The sequence below is a fragment of the Mustela erminea genome, chromosome 11 (genome assembly GCF_009829155.1).
Source record: "Mustela erminea isolate mMusErm1 chromosome 11, mMusErm1.Pri, whole genome shotgun sequence".
Lineage (NCBI taxonomy): Eukaryota > Metazoa > Chordata > Mammalia > Carnivora > Mustelidae > Mustela > Mustela erminea.
In genome coordinates, this window is record NC_045624.1 from 495703 (window position 1) to 515533 (window position 19831).

Consider the following 19831-nt stretch of genomic DNA (forward strand, 5'->3'; position numbering starts at 1 on the left):
CATTTGAGACAGAAAGATACACAGAGCATGAGCAGGGGGAGAGACAGGCAGAGGGAGAAGCAGACTCCTTGCAGAGCCAGGAGCCCAACGTGAGGCTGGATCCCAGGACCTGGAAATCATGACCTGAGCTGAAGGCAGATGCTTAACCATCCGAGCCCCTCAAGCGCCCCAGCACTTCAGCAAATTGATGCAACACTGTAAAGGGAGTGAATCGGAAGAGAAAGATGGTGGCAGACTATAAAATGTTGGAAATTGAGCAGAGTTGGTCTGTGACATTTGTAAATCACATTTCGAAAGCTTTGGGGCCATCCTTCTCGGACTTGTGACTGTAGAGCTGGTGCTAATGTTGCCATCACATGAGAAAATGATACATGTTCTCTGATCGGCATATCCATGGGTGTGTAGTGAGCCCAGTTCTCAGTGACCAAGTTAAATACACTGTTACTGTTGAAGCTCGTTGTGTTACATTTAAAAGGAGCAAGTTTTTAAATCTTATTTATTTTAAAACTTACGTGTGTTAAAATTTAGGTTAATCTCATCAACCTGGAATTGGCTTGCCAGTAACAATTTCTTTCCAGTTAGCATAATATACATGTGTTGTGTGAAAAATGTAATAATTTCAGCTAAATTTTGTGGTTGGATAACTTTTTTCTAATATTCTTTCTAGTGAAGGGCTTCTTTTACGTGTCATTACTTCTGGGCATTCTGAAAGAGATAACCGGAAGTTCCTTGATGCAGAGACCAGACTCAGACGAAGAGGTTGCAACGCTGTTTGATATGGTCCAGAAAGTATTTCAGAAACTGCTGGAATGTATGGCCCGGAGCTTCAGGAAGCAGCCAGAAGAAGGCCTGCGGGTACTCGCACCTTTCCGGGACGGGCTTTGGGGGCCGCAGACAGGGGCGCTTGGGGGCGGCATCACCTCACACGCAGGCTCAGCTTGTGCTCGCTTGTGCCCTTGGGTGGGGTGTACCTCCGTGTGGGGGACAGTTAGGTGCCGTCCTTCAAGTCCTGCTCACTGACCCTCAGAGCATGGGTGGGCAGAGAGGTGGTGCTGTCTGCAGCTGGGGCGGGGGGGCCGAGAGCCCACCCTTCACACTTAGCCTTGGAGCGGGTTCTAAGCAGCCCGGGTCAGCCGGCTGCAGCGGAGCCTTCCGCCCGCCAGGACCGGGAGCTTGTATCTGACGGTGGTGCCCGGTTGTTGTGTCGGACTTTCCACCGGGAGCACACTTTTGAGAGTGTGGGTTCTGATTATTTCTAGATGATAAGGGGAAGTAATAATTTCCACCCAAGGCTACCCTCTTGGCACATGTCAGCCCCCCCCCCCCCCGCTGGGAGTGAGAGTCACAGAGCTGGAGGGGCTGTGGTTCCCACGTTGGCAAAAGCTCTTGTGAAGTAGGACTTGGAGTAGCCAGTTCGTGTGCGAAGAACCCGTGGGCCGCACGGGCTTCGCTCCGAGAATCATACTGTCATCAGAGGGGGGCCGCTCTTTTTTTTTTCTAGGTAGTGGTTTAAAAAATGCAAGTTAGCTATTTTTTTTAAATAAAGCTTTAAAAAATGCTAAAGTGGGAGATGTTTATGAAACACTGAAGACTCGTTTTTTCCCTGTTCTTAGTTGATAGAAGGCAATCGAAGGCTGTTGGCTGTGCTTTCCCTAGCTCACTCATTCATCTCAGAGTTCATCTGAAATGTTTCTGCTTTTGATGAGTTGGTTCCAGTGTGTGATCTGTTTATATAATTCAGTTTGTGCCAGAATCTTCTATTTTCTCACCAAGTCTTTTAACATTGGCTGTGTGACTTCTTTCTTTCTTTCATTTTTCTTTTTTTAAAGATTTTATTTATTTATTTGACAGACAGAGATCACAAGTAGGCAGAGAGGCAGGCAGAGAGAGAGGAGGAAGCAGGATCCCTGCTGAGCAGAGAGCCAAACTCGGGGCTGGATCCCAGAACCCTGAGATCATGACCTGAGCTGAAGGCAGAGACTTTAACCCACTGAGCCACCCAGGCGCCCCTGTGTGAATTCTTTCAAAACTCACGGCCTCTTGGTCTTTTACTATCAGTGGTATTTCTTTGTCTTTTCTTTATTTATAGTATCGAGACTGTCGTGAAAGTAGTTCCAGTGGACTTCGGTCCTGTCTGTCCTTTTGTAGCTGTGGTGCCTGAGAGACTGGAGTCAGCAGTGGGAAGGGAAGGATTGGGCGCAGATAAGACTGGGATTCCTGATACCCTGGGGAGGACAGTAGGAATACTTCTCCCGTAACGTGACTTTTTATAACCACTAAAAAATGACTGTGTTTTCTTGTAGCTTCTGTATTCCATCCAGAGTTCTCTCCACGAACTGCTAATGACGGTTCAGTCTTGGCACCTGGACACGCCTGTGCACCGCGGCGTGCTCTCCACGGTCATCGCTGCGTCTGTGGTGGAGATCGGCCACCAGCTACGGAAGGTGAAGTGTGGCCCTCCCAAAACCACTGTGTCTGCTTTTGACTGTCCAACTCGCTCTTCTCCACTAGTAGTTCGTTGTCATGTTTTCCCAAGTATTTTTTTAAGGACTCAGTTTAGTAGGTATCTGCTTCTCCAGCCACTGCCCCTCAGAGTCGTAGGTGGCTGTGACTTGAGTCCTGACCACTGGCAGATTTCGTTACGGGTGTTGTCGTTTTGATTAAGGCCCAGCAAGTCCTTCCATCGTGAACTTTTTTTTCCTTCTTGCATCGTAGATATCTGCACGAGTTGATATTTTTCCTTTTCTGACGAGGCGAAAGCAGCTGTGGTCAGCGGGAAACAGGGTGCAGGTGCGGCAGGCTGTGCACCTGGGGCTATTGGCGTCTGACGGCCTTGCTGGAGCCGCAGGCCTCATGTTTCTCTTGTGGGTCTAAGCATAAGGAATTTGACCTTCGGATACAGTTTAAACAGCGTATTCACTCCTACTCTGTAAAGGACATATGTGTAGTTTTTTTTTTTTTTTTTAATGTTTTAATTTATTTATTTGACAGAGATCACAAGTAGGCAGAGAGGCAGGTGGGCAGGGGAGCAGTCTTCCCGCTGAGCAGGGAGCCTGATGCGGGGCTCAATCCCAGGACCCTGAGATCATAACCTGAACTGAAGGCAGAGGCTTTAACCCACTGAGCCCCCCTGGTGCCCCAGTGCACAGGTTTTACAGTTCGCCTCCCTGGGTAAGGATGGACATAACCAGGGTGGTGATTCAGTTCTGAACAGAAAGCTACTTCCGCAGTGAGGTCCTTGAGACACGGAGGGAGGATACGGTCAGGAGCTGTGACTCAGAGGATAGAAAGGTGCTGGTTGGTTCTCTTGGGACGAAAATGTGGAGTCTGACAGTCAGTGGCATTGCGTCATATAGATTCTGTACTGTAAGACCAGCAGTACAGACACAGCCAACTAAACTCCTAAAACACTAACAGAATTTAAGGCCCTCCTTAAAGCTTAAGCTTGGGTTAGGAAACTAGCAACTAGATTGTACATAGAATAAGACCTAGAATTTACTCCAGTGAGCTTTGTAGCTAACATCTATAACTAGATCAGTTAGCGGCCTGTGTGGCAAACCAGACTCACGGTCTGTTTTTGTGAAGGAACTTCTGTTGGGCATAGGCACACTGATCGTTCACACGCTCTCTGCGGCTGCAGAGTTGAGTCGACCTCACAGAGGCTGTTTTGCCCACAGAGTTGATATATTTTACTACTTTATACAACACGTTTGCTGACCTCTCTTCTGTCTCCTTACTGATTTGTCTGCTTGTTCCATTAATGAGAGCTGAGCGCCATGGTGGGCTTGTGTCTCTCCGTTGGTTTGCATGTGTGCGACTTCTGTTGTTAGGTCGTGCACTCAGGACTGCTGTGTCTTTCTGCAGCATTGGCTGTCCGATCGTCCAAGAGATGGCTTTTACTTTCAACATGTGTTTCTAGGTGTTCGAAGTGTTTTTTATAATCACCACGTGGGCAGGCCTTTTTTGGTGGGGGAGAGTCTAGTCTTAGAGTCTCTGCCTTTTACCCGGGGTATTTAACCTATTGGATTTTAATGAAATCGTTGATATGTTTGGGTTTAATTTGACCATTTTGATGTTTGTTTTCTAATAGTCCCCCTATTTTTCTTCTCCTGCCATTTCTGGACGAATCAGGTGTTTGTACTGTTGCATTTTATCTTCTCCATTGACTTCATATTGTCCCCTGTGTGATCATTTAGTGGTTTCTCTGGAGACTTTAGTGTGTGTATTTAGCTCATCAGTCTCCCTAAGAAATCACCATGTGCCTGTGCATCCGAAGAGCCTTCAAACAACACTCTTCTGATTTGCATTCCCCTACTCCGTGCTGCTCTGTATCTTCATTGCTACATATGCTGAAAATCTCAAGATGCATTTTTTAAAAGATTTTTTATTCATTTGAGAGAGAGAGAATAAGCAGGGGGGAGGGAGAGAGAGAATCTGAAGCCGTCTCCTCCTGAGCTCAGAGCTGACGTGGGGCTGCATTGACGACCGTGAGGTCAGCACCCGAGCCAAAGCCAAGAGTCAGACCCTTAACTGACTGAGCCACCCAGGCGCCCCAAGATACATTTTTATTTTAACCAGTCCATAATCATTTGTCTGTAGCAGAAATGCATTCACAGCATTCAAGAGGTAAAGCACTTTAATGAGAAACAGCGCTATTTCAGACATAATGATGACTGGACTTGAACATCCACCTTAGTGTTATGAATCCTCCAGAGGGCATGTGGAAAGGCCGTCTGGAAGTACTGTGCCGTTACACCTGAGTCGAGTCCCCTGACGGCCGAGAAGTAGGCGAGGCAGTGTGGGGTGTATGAAGGTGGGATGGGGCGGGGAGGAGACAGGCCGCGGGATCAGGACAGAAAGTGATAACCTGCCCCGCCCCCCGGGCCCCGCCCCTTCCAGAGCAGGGTTCTGGATTTAGACTTTCCAAGGAGCCATTTGCCTGTGGACTTACTTGCCTCGAATGGCTGACTGTAGCACTGCAAGGTCAGTGATGAGGGCGTAAATCCAGGCAGAGCCCCTTACGTGAGTGCAGACCAATGTTACTGCACTGTGGGTGGCTCTCCAGAGGACGCTGGCAGTGCTGGGGAGGGGGCGCTCCTGGGATCCGCTGGGTGGAGGCCAAGGGTGCTGCTAGCCACCCCGCAGTGCCGAGGATGGCCCACGGCAAGGAGTTACTCCGTCCCGGACGTTGGTCCTACTGAGATTGAGAAAGCCCAGTCCTAGATGACCAGGAACAGCTGGCTGGATGGGCATAAAAACACGCTGTTTTCAGAAAGTGCTACCGTGGTAAAGGCGATCTGACAAAGGTTTGTTGAGTGTGTGTATCTTTTTACTTCTGTCTTCAATAATAATCATAATCGTAGATATTTCAGCAGCTAATAGGAACTATTCTTTTGAGTTTGTGGTTGAAAACCCGCAGTAGTATAAAACAAGTTATTAGCCCTATCTCAGTCTCCACTTAGAAAATACTGATTTGGAACTTCTTTTTAGGTGTCTAATACAGAAGAGCTCACTCCCCCCGAGGTTCTTGCAGACCTCCCACCGTTTTCAAGGTGTTTAGTAGGAATAATAATGAAATCTCCGGATGTGACCAGGTAACCGTGTTCTCTTGACTCTCCTGACCTTCTCCTTGTGTCTGGAAGCTCACAGTAGATTCTGCTGTGTTCAGCTCTCAAAATCTCTCAAAAGTGCTTTTTTTTCCCATGAGAAAAATGTTTCACAGAATTTGCTCTCATTAGCAATTAAAAATAGTTGCATTATTTTAACATTTTGCATTATACTTCTACAAAGAGAAATCCTGACTTTCTGTCAGATACATCCCTGGTTATAACTAAAATCGAGCTAGAGGGAAACACTTAAAATGTCACTGTGTGGTGGGACACTTTTCACGAAGTCTACTCCCAACACCTGCCTGGGTTCAATGCCAGTGTGGTTTTTTGGGGCACGCTGCCGTCCCTTGTCCTTGGCTGAAGCCCAGGGTTTGTTGTGGCAAAAGAGGACTGAGAGAGGAGAGAGGGAGAGGTTTCTCAGTTGTCTGATAACCTGAGGAGCCTCGGTAGCAGACACAGTTGATGAAGGCGTTAAAACCATCATATTTGGCAGCCTGAGTTATCTTTCAGTGATATGAAACCTTTTTTGTGTGCATTGTGGGTATGCAGAGTAGCTGTTCTCAATTACCAGAATGTCCCTGTCCTTCTAGCAGCGGCGTCTGGTGCTAATACCTCACTGACGTTAGTATGTGATTATTAGTTAGTTAGTATGACGTTAGTACGTGCTTACAGTAAAAGTGAGAAGAATTTAATCTGCTTCCCGTTACCCGAGAGCTAGAATTCACGGCGGTGGGTGATCTTGGTTACTTAGTCTTTCTGTAAAGTCTCAGGACATGCTCTGTAGAATAATGCCAGATGTTGGTTACTGTTTCTTGCAGGTCATTTTTAGATGAACTAAAGGCGTGTGTTACATCTGATGATATTGAAGGCATTGTGTGTCTCACAGCTGTTACGCATATTATTTTGGTTATTAATAAAGGTTGGTTAAACTTTCTCTTCTACGGTCTGGGACATTGCTGGGTGTGATCTCATGCAGAACTGTTGCGGGATGTTCGCGAACCCCGTTCCACGCTGTGGCTCCCCCAGCTCTCACAGCCGCTGTCCCGTTCTCTGAGCGCACGCCGTCTGCTGGGCTTCCTCTGCCCTGCGGACCCTGCGCTGGCCCGGAAACCAGTCCTGTCCACCTGTCGCCTACCCCCACTGGACCCGTTACGTGTCCCTCTCTGGGCTTCAGAACTGAATTTCTATTGATTTGTCATGTGTTACTTGTGCTTAAAAATCTGAATTTATTTTTGGTAATGGTGGTATGTTTTTGGTTTTAATACTTAATATTATCTGCTTTTCTACTTAAGCTTATACTTGCGTGTTTTGAATATTCCAGCCAGTTGAAATAGTACTGGAAAAATAGTTGGAGAGATCTATAAAATGCTCACCTCGGTATAAAATACAGTCATGTCCCTGCATATTACTGTTAAGTTTCTATGTTTTTAACTCAGCTTCACAAGTGTTGAAATTGTTTTCTAAGATGTGATGTATTATAGACCAGGAGTGTACCCGTACGCCCTGACGCGTGGCGTGTCTGCAGGTTTAGGGTAACACTTTGTGACTGGTGTTCGGGCGGACATCGGAAAAGACTTGTCCAAGGGATTGTCCCTGAGCGGAGGTGTGGAGAACGAGGGGTCAAGGCGAGAGGTCAGGAGCTGATGAGCTCCTGGCACTTACCAGGGACCTCAGCTTGTGCCGTGTGGCGATGCCGCCTTGACCTGGCCGTTGTCACTTGTGACGGAGGGACAGCTGAGGAGCGGGTCTCTGACACAGACTCAGCTGGGACCGTGTCCAGAGCCGTCCCTTCGGGCTCATGAGGTGCTTCCGAAAACATCTGCTTGATCTTGTCCCACCCGGTCAGGGCCCGGTTACGGCGGCACGGGTCAGTGGGTAGGTTGACCGGCAGGGTGAGGAGGCTTGGCCTTCCTGCACCTGAACCCGTGCTGGGAGCAGAGTATGCTTGCTTGAGCACCGCAGTCGTGGTGAGATCTTTCCTCTTCTTCACTCACTCCGCGCAGGCAAACACAGGAGCTCAAAAGCAAAGGAAGTCGCGGCCAGCGTTCACAGAAAACTGAAGACGTTCATGGAGATCACCCTGGACGAGGACAGCACGGAGAGGTAAGCGCTGGACGTGCTCTGCTTGGGCTTCGCTGCTCCGCAGGTGCCCGTTAGAGCCCGTTCCCACCGCCGCCACACGCAGCCCGGTGGGGAGCACAGAGACGTCTCTGGTGGAAAACGCCTCGAGCATATGTTTAATTTACTCCCTAATTTGTCTTCAGAAACAAAAACAAGATTGTCATCTGGTAAATTCTACACCAGAAAAGTAAAGGCGTAAAAACTTATTTATATAGTTTTAAGACTAAGCAGGTTGTTCTGAGTGGTTTGCTGTTTTTGAAATCAGAGGCTTCAAATTTCTAAGACATACTTGCCCAGTCCCCAGGCGTCCACAACGAGGATGGGAGAGGTTCCTCCAAACCTCGGAAGAAACACCGGTCGTGTCTGGCTTCCTGGTGGCCGGTCGCCCCCACTGGGACTTCTCTGAGGAGGGCATTTGCTGGGCTCCAACCGAGCGCCTTTGTGGTTAGGTTTTGCGTGTCACACGCCGTGCCGCTTCCTGCAGACTCTGTTGTCCGCTGTTTGATTCTCAGGTCAAGAGCAAAACCTGTTTCTCTTGCTGTTTTGTGAACTTCGTAAGGCCGAGTGTTGCAGAGCTCTGAACTAGTGACAGTTTCGTGTACGCCTGGGAAAGTAGCCGCTTTCCTTAGCTACTTTCTCCTTTGCAAAAAGGCCCTGAAAACCCCAAGGTGCTAATTTATGAACAAAGACTGTTCTCTTTCGTCCTGTTTACCTTTTTTTCCCTTTTCTCACTGCTTTAGCTGGGACTTGCAGTGCTGTGCTGGCATCCTTGCCTTACTCCTGATCTTAGTGGGAAAATTCTAGTTTCTCACCATTAACGTGAGCTGCCTGTATCTTGTGGAGGGTCTTGGTCAAGTTGAAGGAGTCCCCTTCTATTCCTTGTTTGCCGAGACTTTTTATCATGAATGGATGTTGGATTCAGTCGAAGACTTTCCCTCATCTACTGATGTGATCATACGCTGTTTCTCGTCCAGCCTGTTGGTGTGATGGGTTACACTGGTTTTGAGTGTTAAACCCAGGAAGAAACCTGGAAGAAACCCAGCCGCTCATGGTAGACATCTCGTGCACTGTTAGCAATTGCGGGCAGCCCGTGGATGGTGCTGTTGGGTCCAGCTGTGTTCTTAATGTTCCTCTGCCTGCTGGGTGCGTGCATTTCTGATAAGAGGGTCTGGCTGCATCTTTTGTGGCCTTGGTATCAGGTGCGTCTGAATTTAGGGTTCCTGTATCTTCTGGGTGAGTTGATCCTTTTATTTGTACAAAGGGTCTCTCTTTGTCTCTTGTAAGTCCACGTGTCGATATTAAGACAACTGTTCTGACCTCCTTCAGCAGGTGTTTCCTGGGGTGCGTGGCATTCCGGTTAGGAGGCAGAAACCACGCAGTAACCAGGACAGGAAAATCACAGTGTCAGAAAGTTCTCATCCGGGCGCTGGGGTAACGAGTGTGGGCCTGTGAGGGTTACAGCGGACTCCAGGAGAGCCTCCAGGCAGATGCGAGGAACAGCCCTGCCCCTCGGGAGAATGCGCGCCCCAGGGCTGAGACCGCTCTGTGGACAGAGCAGTCCTGAGGCCTTCTGACAGCATTGCTGGCTATCCAGTGTCCAGGGGGCAGGGGAGGTGCGGGGGGAGCTGCTGGAGCCCCCCCGCCAATCCTGTGAGCTTCCGCGTGCTGTTCTGGTCAGGGAGCTGCCGGCTGGACAGCCGCCCCGGCTTGGTGGGGACTGTGGCCTGAGGCGCTGCTGTTACTGTCGGTGGCTCCCGGAGAAGGCTGGGCTGGTGGGAACCTGCCCCACAAAGTCTGAGGTCTCTGCAGCGGTCAGAACCGGGAGGGGAGAGCCCCCACAGACCAGGGCATCGACTCGGGTGCTGGAGTAGGTAGGGGTTTGTGTGACCGCAGCTGTGAGCAAAGGGAGTGCACTCGGTTACACACTTCAGCCTAGGAACGGTGGAGCGTTTACCAGGCGACTTTAATGAAGCTGGTTTTGCAGCTGTGCGTGTGACGGAGAAACCCGGCAGACTCCTGCGCTGTATGAGCTCATTCACGTCTAGATGCTTGTGGGGAAGAGGGCGGTGATCGTCTGAGTTGGAGGAAATAGTGTTTGCAGTTCAGAAGGCACATGGCAGTGTACGTATTTCCACCAGGCACATCAGAGTTACCACCTGTACAAATAATATGTCATTTCACAAGATGTGACAACCTCACAAGTCCAGGCATTTTAAAAAATATTTTGTTTATTTATTTGTTTGTTTGCTTAGAGAGGGTGAGCTGGGGGAGGGGCAGAGGCAGATGGAAAATCCTGAGCAGACTCCATGCCCAGCCGGGAGCCCAAGGTGGGGCTTGATCCCGGGACCCTGAGACCATGACCCGAGCTGCCGTCAGGAGTCGGACGGAGCCAGCCAGGTGCCCCAGAAGTTCAAGCGTTTTAACGGGATTTCTTTGTTCTTAGAAATAACATTTGCAAGGATAAGTTTTGGGGGCATAGAATGGCACGCATGTACTAATGTGAAGTTGTAAGGGAACAGGGACGTTTGCTCCTTCTTAGAAATTTCTTTTATTCCCATTTGCACAGAGTTTTAAGGTGAGTACTTGAATTGTGTTAGTTATATTGAGAGGGGAAAAAAGGCCTTAGGAGTTCAAAACCAGGGGCCCCTGGGTGGAGACGTAGGTTAAGCGTTCGACTCTTGATTTTGGCTCAGGTCACAGTCTCAGGGTTGTGGGATCAAGCCCCGTTTCAGGCTCCGTGTGCTATTAATAGCTGATACACGGACGGCACAAAGAGTTCTTTCGTTTAAGGAGGAAACATCTTAGGACCTAGGACTGGATCATGAAACTCACGTTCCCTAAATGTGCAAGAAACACATTGTAGAAAACCGGCATCTAAAACAAAATCAGCCTAATGGAAAGTAGACGAGGGGCGCCTGGGTGGCTCAGTGGTTTGGGCTGCTGCCTTCGGCTCGGGTCATGATCTCAGGGTCCTGGGATCGAGCCCCGCATCGGGCTCTCTGCTCCACAGGAAGCCTGCTTCCCTCTTTCTCTCTCTCTCTCTCTCTGCCTGCCTCTCTGCCTACTTGTGATCTCTGTCTGTCAAATAAATAAATAAAATCTTTAAAAAAAAAAAAAAGAAAGAAAGAAAGTAGACGAGATTTAAGACTAAATTAGAAAATAATACCGATTTGACGTTGGGGTAGAGGCATTAAAGCAAGTTAATATCTTTAAGCCTCTGGGAACCTTTTAATCCAGTTAACATTTGGGCAGTGGGGCATTAATTCAGAAGCGAATGTTTTCTTAGCGAATACACTACTTTTCTGTCCAGCAGTGTTAGTATTCTGTTAGCTGGTCTGTTGGGTGCGAAATAAGAGTGCTTCTCACTGCTCTTTCCTCGCCTCCCTGGTACTGTAGATCGAAGCTGTTTTCCCTAGTGCATTGAAATGCCAAGTATGTTATATTGGTTACTTTTATAAATAGTATGAAAATAGCAATAAATTCATAACGAGAAATTTTAGCAGTATAAATATTTCTTATGGTTGAGGTTATATCATGAATTGTTCCCACTGAGTTAGTGGATTCTAATCATAAGCAAGTTACTTGCCGATACTGATTATGCCTACGTGTATACAACTTCGGTGCCCCCAGCACTAACCTTGCTATTAGACCTTGAAGGAAAGGACTTCTCCCTGACAGAATCACCTCTCTTTGGTTATCAAGCACGGACGAATAATACCATTTTACTCTGCTGCATGAAATTTTAGTCGTCTTTTTAAAGTGATTTTGGGACTGGATGATTTTTATAGCTCATTTGGAAGCTTGCTTCTATCATCATCAATGCCAGTGGACCTTGGTGTAGATGACTTAAAACTAGATGTAAATAAAAACAGGCATTGTTTATCTTATTAATGTTTTCCCCGGAAAATTGATTTTGTCTGCCCCTCCCGTGGCTGTGGGCACGTCGCACGGTCTTCAGCACGTGGACACAGCCTGCTGGAGGCTTGGGCCCTGATGGTGGACGGGATGAAGACTCAGCTTCTGACCATGATTTACAGGCTTTGAGAGCTCCGGTGGGTGAGCGCCTCACTTGGTTCAAACCAAGCCACACTCAAGAACCCTGGCCCAGGGAGGTCATCAGGCTGCGGCCTGGACCATCTCTTCCGGCTCGCTGCTGTGATGGTGGCCCCGACAGGCCTGTGCCTTCCGCCACTCACTGTCCCACCTCTGTCTGAAGGGCCTGTCGGGCACAGACACAAGAGCCATACACGTCGGGAGCCCGGCAGTTAGAGCAGAACAGCTGTTGCTCGAGTAACAGAGGTGGGCCAGTCAGATAATCAGTAATAAGTATCTTCAAAGAAAAATCAGTTATGCCCCAAAAAGGTGATGTAGAATGGGAAACTCTAAAGTAAAATGTCCGTGATGCACTGGAGAGATGTCAGTCTTGAGAGTCAGGTTCCAGGTGGTCTGAGAGGTCATGTTGGGGGAGGACCTCAGAGCCTATGTGACGAGGGCTCGCCGGGTACGGACAGATGGGAAATGGGCCCAGGAGAAGCAGTCGCCTGACACATAAGAGGAGAAAACTTCTCAGAACTGAAGAAATGCACAATTCTTTTTTTTTTTTTAAGGTTTTATTTATTTATTTGACAGATTTCACAAGCAGGCAGAGAGGCAGGCAGAGAGAGAGGAGGAAGCAGGCTCCCTGGTGAGCAGAGAGCCCGATGTGGGGCTTGATCCCAGGACCCTGAGATCATGACCTGAGCCGAAGGCAGCGGCTTAACCCACTGAGCCACCCAGGCGCCCCAGAAATACGTAATTCTAAAGATTCTTTCGTTTCTTTCACTAAATTCTGAATGGAATTAATTGCAAAGAAATCACACCTAAGTAAGTTTGTGGATAAAATTATGGAATTCCAGGGGTAAAGAAAAAAATCTCCAAATCTTCCTGGCTCTGTCCTGGCCCAGCAGTGGCCACTTTGTCACATGTGGAAACTGAGCCCCTGAAACGTGGCGAGTCCGGCCGAGCTGCGGCGCCGGGTCTGGAAGCGCGCGTGGAAGGGAAGTGTGGAAGAGAGCCTGCGGAGCACGCCAGGGCTCCCTCGATGCCGGCCACGGGCAGACGTGGTTTGGGGATACCGAGTAGAATAGAATGTATCGGGAAGAGCTTCCCCTTGTTCCTGTCATCTTGTCATCTCTTTTAATGAGGCTGGTAGGGAGTTTACTTCCGTGCCCGTTTGTCCTGATGCGAGACGGGCTGTTAGAGACGGCGCGGCGTGAGTCTCCACGAAGAGCGGGATGCAGCCCGACACTCGCTGGCCCTCGCTGGGATGGAGACTGGTGTTGGAGTCTGGGGCCCGCAGCCCTCGAGGGCAGTGCTGGGGCGCAGGCGGGGACAGGAAGGGAGCGCGCGCTTGTAGATGCGTGTGTGAGGACGGCCCCGGGACGGCTCCTCGCAGGTTTTGGGGGCACGTCTGGAGCAGCTCAGCCCGAACCTGGCTCCATGGGGCAGGGAAGAGCAAGGCTGTCCTGGGACAGGTGCGTTGAGGGGACGGAGGGAGGCGAGCTGAGTCCGGAAGTGACTGAAGTAAGTGTCATTGTAACAGTGTGTCTTGGGGCAAATAGTCTTCATTTATCTTGGGTTTTTGTGGAGAGAAATGAAGCCCAAGATTGTGAAACGTACTTGTCATGTTTGTGAGTCTCACCTGTGTCCGAGTCCTGGTTCAGATGCTGACAAATGAGAGTCCTTCTGAGCAAATACGGTCGCACCCGTAGGAGACCTGGCCTGCCCTTCTGCCTGTGTGGGGAGCGCGCTGGGGCCTCCGGGAAGCGCTGCTGGCCGCGGGGGCGGGACGACTGGCCTGTGCAAGCGCCGTCGCCCAGCGGTGGGGGGGTTACTGATGACGGCAGCGTTCCGAGTGTGCTCAGCTGCACAGCAGGCCTAGGGTCATTTTGTGAAAATGGGCATCTGGGTGTTTGGTCACTGATTTCTGTTTTAATCATCTTTCTTCACGTTTCAGGTTTCTCTATGAATCGTCATCGAGGACTCTGGGAGCACTTCTGAATTCATGACCGAGCCGGCATCTTCGGTCACAAAACAGGAAAAGGACTCAGTGAAAGTGAAATGAATGTGTGTTTTCCTAGGGTTTTTAATGTTAATAACCAGTGTCACAGGGGTGGGATTTGTAGGAAACTCAAAGGTTCTTAAGCTTTTGCCTGGTGCCTGCATAAATACTATATTTACTGTAAAGGACTCTGGGTATCAGTGGTGCAAAGGAAAAAAAGACACTTTTCTAGCAAACATGGTTGTTTTAAAAAGGAATTTATATATATGTACGTATATGTATAAAAGTGTTGCTTAAACTCTGAGTAATAAAAGCGCTGACGACATGTTTGTGTGAGTCTTCCCCTCGAGAGAGAAGGGTTGAATTCTGCCGAGTGGAAGGTGCTAAAGCACAGGGAGGGGCCGTGCCAGGCGCAGGGAGGGAGCCGCGTGCGGGGTCCTGTAGTGGCCTCCTCTCCTGGTCCTGCTGCTGCTTGACTGGGTGTCAGGTTGGGTCTGGTGGCTCTAGTATGAGTGGCAGAGCTGAGTCCTTCAGCCAGAAGGTGTCTCTGCGATTTCATCTTTTCTTCTGAGAGCTGACCTGGTGCCCGTGGAGCGCCAGCGCCGGGCTTCCTCGCCGTGTCGCCCAAGACCCCAGCCTGTCTGCTGTAGGTGACCAGGTCCGTGTGTCTCTGTCAGCCTCAGGCCCTGCGTCGTGGCAGAGCGGCCGCTTGTGACCGATGGGACACGCTCATTCTGACCTCTGACCCAGCAAAGCGGTAAAGAAACACCAATTTCACTGTTTCTCTAAGAAGGTACAGAAATGGACTGCTTACCACAGGGGCAGTTAGGGTAAAGTGTTTCTGAGATAGCTTCGAAATGGGAGGTGGGGGTTGTTATTTTAGCTAATTTTGAACGGGACCTTTTAGACATCTTTGCTAAGATGTATTCCATGTTGGCAAATGTAATTTTTCCTTCCTTTGTTTGTCCTTGCTGGTGTTAGTTTTAGTATTAAATGCACGGAGGGGCGTCTGGCAGCAGAGGCTAGGCAGCAAGAGGGAACAGAAGTGGCGGTGCCACGTTTTAGCCACCAACAGAAAGCCCCGTGCCGCCCATTTACACACAACAGGAGGGCTACGCACCACAGCCCGGGAGCGAAGCAGCCTCCGGGAGTGAGGCAGCAAACAACGGACCTGACCAGACGGTCGGTGAGCCCCCTCACCCGTCAGACACCCAGGACTAGCTTGGTGGCATGAAAACGAGCCTCGGGGCAGGCGCTCGCTCCCACTCAGTGAGGCCTGTGCCGCACCGCCCAGTGGCCCTTATTATGGTCCCTCGTTGTGGGACTGGCTCTCGGCAGAGTAGTCAGGCCTTTGCTGACTGCAGATCTACGAGGAAAGGTGACTGTCCTCTAAAAACTGCCCTGACACCACGTTTCCACTGCCTGCCGTCCCTAAGGTGAGAGCGGTTTCTCGAGGTGCCCTCAGAACGGGAGAGCGCAAACTAGGAAGGTGGAGCTGTAGCGCCTCGCTGGTTTTGACATTATTCTACGTAAAATATAGTGATGCCTCTCTTAGGACCACTGATGTCTAACTCTCGGGTCTCTGTCCTTTGAAAAAGAGCTGGTGACCGTGCGCATGGCCCAGACCTGGACAGTGGGTCGCGCTGGGTGTCAGCAGGTAAAGGCCTCGTACCCTGTGCTCCGGAGCAGAGCGCTGGGAGGGCTGGGCTGAGCTCGCTGGCACAGGTGTCCACGGCACGGCGCTCGGAGGCTCGGTCGGTTGAGCGTACGAATCTTGATCTCAGCTTAGATCTCGATCTCAGGGCTGCGAGTTCAAGCCTCATGCTGGACTCTGTCCTGGACAAGGAGGATGTGTTCAAGAAAGTGTCCGGGAGCACATGCTTGCTGACGGCTCCGCGGCCGTCCCGCTCAGGCCCACGTTCTCATGGGCGTGCTGGCGTCTTTCGTAGCTAACTCGTGACTGAACCCCACTTTCTCTAAAATAAAGGACATTTCTGGAGGGTTAATTTCAGCAGAGATGTCTTATATGGCAGCCATTTCTTGGTGTTTTTTTTCCAGGAAGGGGAAATTTCCTGATCCACATTTCTCTAGATTCCTGGCACCAGCCTCCAGCAGGGGGTCCTGTGCCCCTCGGGGACATCTGTTCAGCCTCCGGTACTCATGGTACAAGCAGCTCCTCCCACTGGTGACAGCGATCAGAACAAATGTGAGTCAGCAGCCCGAGTGTTCTGGATGCTCACGGTGACCGGTCTCACAAGGGCTTCGGCTCGTGCACAGACGGACGGGGAAAGCGTGTACCAAGGGCAGACGTGAGTCAGGCTGATAGATCAGCACAGTAGAATGGCTCTGGCACCGTGACCTCTCCATGCTCAGCTAAGGCAGCCTGTACCCCAGCTCCACGGTCGCCCCCACCGGGTATCAGAGACCCCAGGGCGTGCTGACCCCCTGTGTGACGGCCGCCAGAAAGAGCCTCCATAACTCTCCCCTCTCCCCTCTGCCAGCCCTCCCCCTGCTTGGACGGGACCCACAGCGTGAGGAGTTTCTTCTAGTTCCCAGTTTGGCCCCATCCTGAATCTGGCAGACGGTGTCTGGTCTCGTCTGGCTGTGGGTTGATGGTCGTGCACCAAACCCACTTACTGGCACAACAGCCCACGCTGACCACCTCCGTATGAGCTTACACGCAGGAGGTGGTAGGTCTGGCTTTCCTTGTTAGAAGAAGAGTTGTCAGGAGTAATAGCTCCCATTCAGGTACATCTCCTCTGTCTTGCGGGAAGACCGTTGTTGGTGAGTTTCTAGGGTAGACCGTCTTATGAAAGTAAAGTGCGTTTCCGGGATAAACACAGCACGTGGGGTCACGCTCACTGAGCGGCCCTGTGGTGGGGTCTGGGTAACGGCCCTCAAAATTACCTGTTACAGTCCACAACCTGTCAGTGTTACCTTACATGGCAAAGTAGACTTCGCAGATGTGATGAAGTTTAGGGTCTTGAGTTGGGGGAGGCTGGGCGGGCCCTGACCTCCTGGAGGTCCTCGTGGGGGAGCCTGGGCGACTCGTCCCATGCGTACAGACGGCACAGTGACCACAGCGGTGGCGACTAGAGGGATGTGGCCACAAGCCAAGAGCGGCAGGCAGCCCCAGAAGCTGGCAAAGGCACATGGAGCCTCCCACCGGGGCCTCAGAGGCAGCGCGGCCCCACAAGACCTGGATGCGGGCCCGTGAGACCGTGCGCCGCCAGCGCTGGGACCGGGAGAGAAGGCTTTTGCGTTGTTGCAGGCCCCAGAGTTTGTCGAACTTTGTCAAAGCAGCCACAGGCAACTCTCACTGGCCCCATCTCCCACCAAAACTCCCACACGGGTAGGAAGTTCAGATGTTGGGCAACTCATCCCCAAAGGACCCCGTGTCCGTCCTGGTGCTCCGTGTTCTTGCCATTTGTTCGGTCGGAGGGTCTCCTGGCCAACACGGGGGGCCGTCCTGCACCCGAGCTGCCATTTCCAGTGGGCAGACCCTCCTGGAGGGAGTTCTGGTCCTCCGCGAGGCCTGCCTAGATGCCGCTGGTGACCCGCAGGCCCAGGGGCACTCATGGCGTTAAATAGCATAGCCTGTGTCCAGTAGCAGGTGACAGGATGAGGAAGGTAAAATGCACACGACGGGCCGGAAAGGAGCGTGAGGGGAGGAGGCTTGGGACCGCCACCCGGGGCGGGGGCTCTGTGACGCCCCGTCTTGCCGCCCATTCCACACTCTCCTCGAAGTCTGGTGAGGTCTCCTGCTGGGATGACCACGTGCCCATTTCTGAGGGCCCGCAGCAAGCCGAGATCTCTTCCTGCGGAGGAAAGTAGGGGCTCGAGTGCCTGAGGTGCTACGAACCCAGGAGCTCCGCTGCCGTTCTCCGTGGCGGCACACGGTCCCGTCTGCACGGAAACCTGCTGCTTGGCTCAAGGCCACCGGCAAAGGAGTTTGCTCTGCTGTTGGAAAACCTTTCGATTGGGGTTTCGCAGAATTGGCAGCTTTTAGGTGTATCCAGGAAATGCTAAGAATGTGCACCTATCCATCTGGAGAGTTCTCGAGGACGGTTCTTCCTTAGTGGTGGGGCTGTGCTAGCTCCCCTGTGCCCACAGAGCTTGGCGCGCGCACATAGGGCCCTCCCACGCTGGGGTCGCGCTTGCCTGCTTCCCTGGCTGGCCACGTGCTGTCGTATGCGGCAGGAGTTGCCGAGTTCAAGCCCAGGCCTGGCGTCCTCTCGCGTTTTTGCTGGGGTCACGAGGACGTTCTCCGAGATTCCAAGATGCTTCTGCCTTCCCACGCAGGCTGTGCTGGGGCGAAAGTCGTGTGATGAGGGCCACCAGCTGGCGTCATTCAAACCTTTGACCCGAGTACAGATCTCCGGCCTTCAGAAATTGCCATTACTTTTTAAAAAACTGAAAACTTACACATAAACCTCACCTGTCGTAAATTTACAGTTTGATGAGTTGTAAAAAGTATGTTCAAGCACATAACCGTGCGCCAGTCGAGACGAGGACATTCCCAGCACCCTGGAAAGCTCCCTCCTGCCCTCACCCCCGAGAAGCAGCCTCGGCTCCGATGGCTGTCGCCCTGGGGGTGTGGCCGGCTCTCGAGCTTCATGAGATGCTCGTCTGCGTCGGACACCTCCTGTGTCCACGTGTCTCTGCGGTTCATGCTCCGGTGGTGGTGGTGTCCGTCTTCCCAGTGCGCCCCATGGCGTGTCCGTGGTGCTGGTGTGAACATCCCGCGGGGGCGCTCAGACCCGCTCTGCGCTCCCGCATGTTGGCACCTCATTCCACGGCTGGGGGTACCCCGTAGCTCCCGCCGCTGAGGCTAACACCACGGGGTTATGCTCAGTCCCAGGGGAATGGCAAGGGGTGTGTTGGGGGGCCCGCGGGGGCAGGCCAGAGTGACATCCTGGCTTGTCAAGGGTGTGCATCAGCCCACCACCACTGCCCTGCGGTCCCCCGCCCAGCAGCGATGACAGCCACGGCTGTGCGGAGGAGGAGGGAGAGTTCAGAACGCCCAAAGCTCCAGGCTCGGAGAGTCTGCTGATGCCCTGGGCCTGGGGGAGAGGCCTTGACGTCATGGTGAAGTTCCAAGTCCCCTTTTTTTGCTAGACTTAGAGGTATTTTGCTTAAATAAAGCAAGTCAGAATGTGGTCAGTTTGGTTTGTCTAGTTTGGCTCTAGCTTCCCAGGGATCACCTGGGAACCCCAAGGCCTGTGAGGATGTCCGGCTTCCGCAGACCGTCTCCGTGCATGTGGCTGCCGCGCAGGTGTTCTCTGGAGAAGGCACTGGAGCGCCGTGTGGCCGCGCGAGGCCAAGCGCCTTTCGCTTTCTCTGGGAGAGCGCGGAACCCTCCGGTGTGTGCGGTTCTTCCTGGTCCCGCGGTCCTGGCCAGAAGCTCACTCCCTCCTGCGAGGCGCGTACAGGGAGCTGGTCGCGGGGTTGGGGAGTGTGTGGGGGACACCTGTGGGCCATGTGGGGGGTCCCCACCTGCCCCAGGCCCTGCGGCTTTCCGCAGTCTTCTATGGCGGCGAGAGGGAAATGCATTCCGCACCCCTGCGGACGCTGGAGGCTCACACTCTCTCGGCCCCGACCCTGCAGAAGTGAGGGACCCAGTAGGACTCTCTGGCCCTGAGAGGTGCTGCCTTGGGGGAGGCGGGACACAAAACCGTCTTCTCTCCCCTGGGCATCCGGCCGCGGGTGAGAACAGTCCTTGGTATTGCTCTTACCTCGTGCTCCGATGGCACGCTGATGTCTCCCGGAGACCCCGGGCTTCCAAAAAGGCTGTCTCTCCCGTGGCTGATGTCAAGGCTGGTTCCTCCAGGGTTTGGCCCTGGAACACTCTTCTTCTGCCACGTGGATGATGTCCTGCCCCATGGGTTGACGTTTTTTACTTTGACTCCAGAGTAGGTGGCATCCTGTCGGTACACTGGTTTCCGGTGCGACCCAGTGAGTGACTCAACAGTTGTGCCCTTGACCGAGTCCGTTTTAGTCCCCGGCCGCTGTGTCACGCATCCCCCTGCCCCACACTTCAGTCACCATCCGTGTGCTCCGT

At 51.9% G+C, this 19831-nt stretch overlaps 1 protein-coding gene across 1 annotated transcript in view; it reads left to right on the plus strand.

Moving 5' to 3' along the window:
* NCAPG2 (non-SMC condensin II complex subunit G2) overlaps positions 1 to 14168 on the plus strand; it is a 57718-nt gene extending 43550 nt beyond the window's left edge. The window contains exons 22-27 of the mRNA XM_032303990.1: positions 668 to 855; positions 2304 to 2444; positions 5491 to 5594; positions 6428 to 6528; positions 7613 to 7712; positions 13726 to 14168. Coding sequence (XP_032159881.1) covers positions 668 to 855; positions 2304 to 2444; positions 5491 to 5594; positions 6428 to 6528; positions 7613 to 7712; positions 13726 to 13777 — 686 coding nt within the window. The 3' untranslated portion in view covers positions 13778 to 14168. The remainder of the gene's footprint in view (positions 1 to 667; positions 856 to 2303; positions 2445 to 5490; positions 5595 to 6427; positions 6529 to 7612; positions 7713 to 13725) is intronic.
* The last annotated feature ends 5663 nt before the right edge of the window (positions 14169 to 19831 follow it).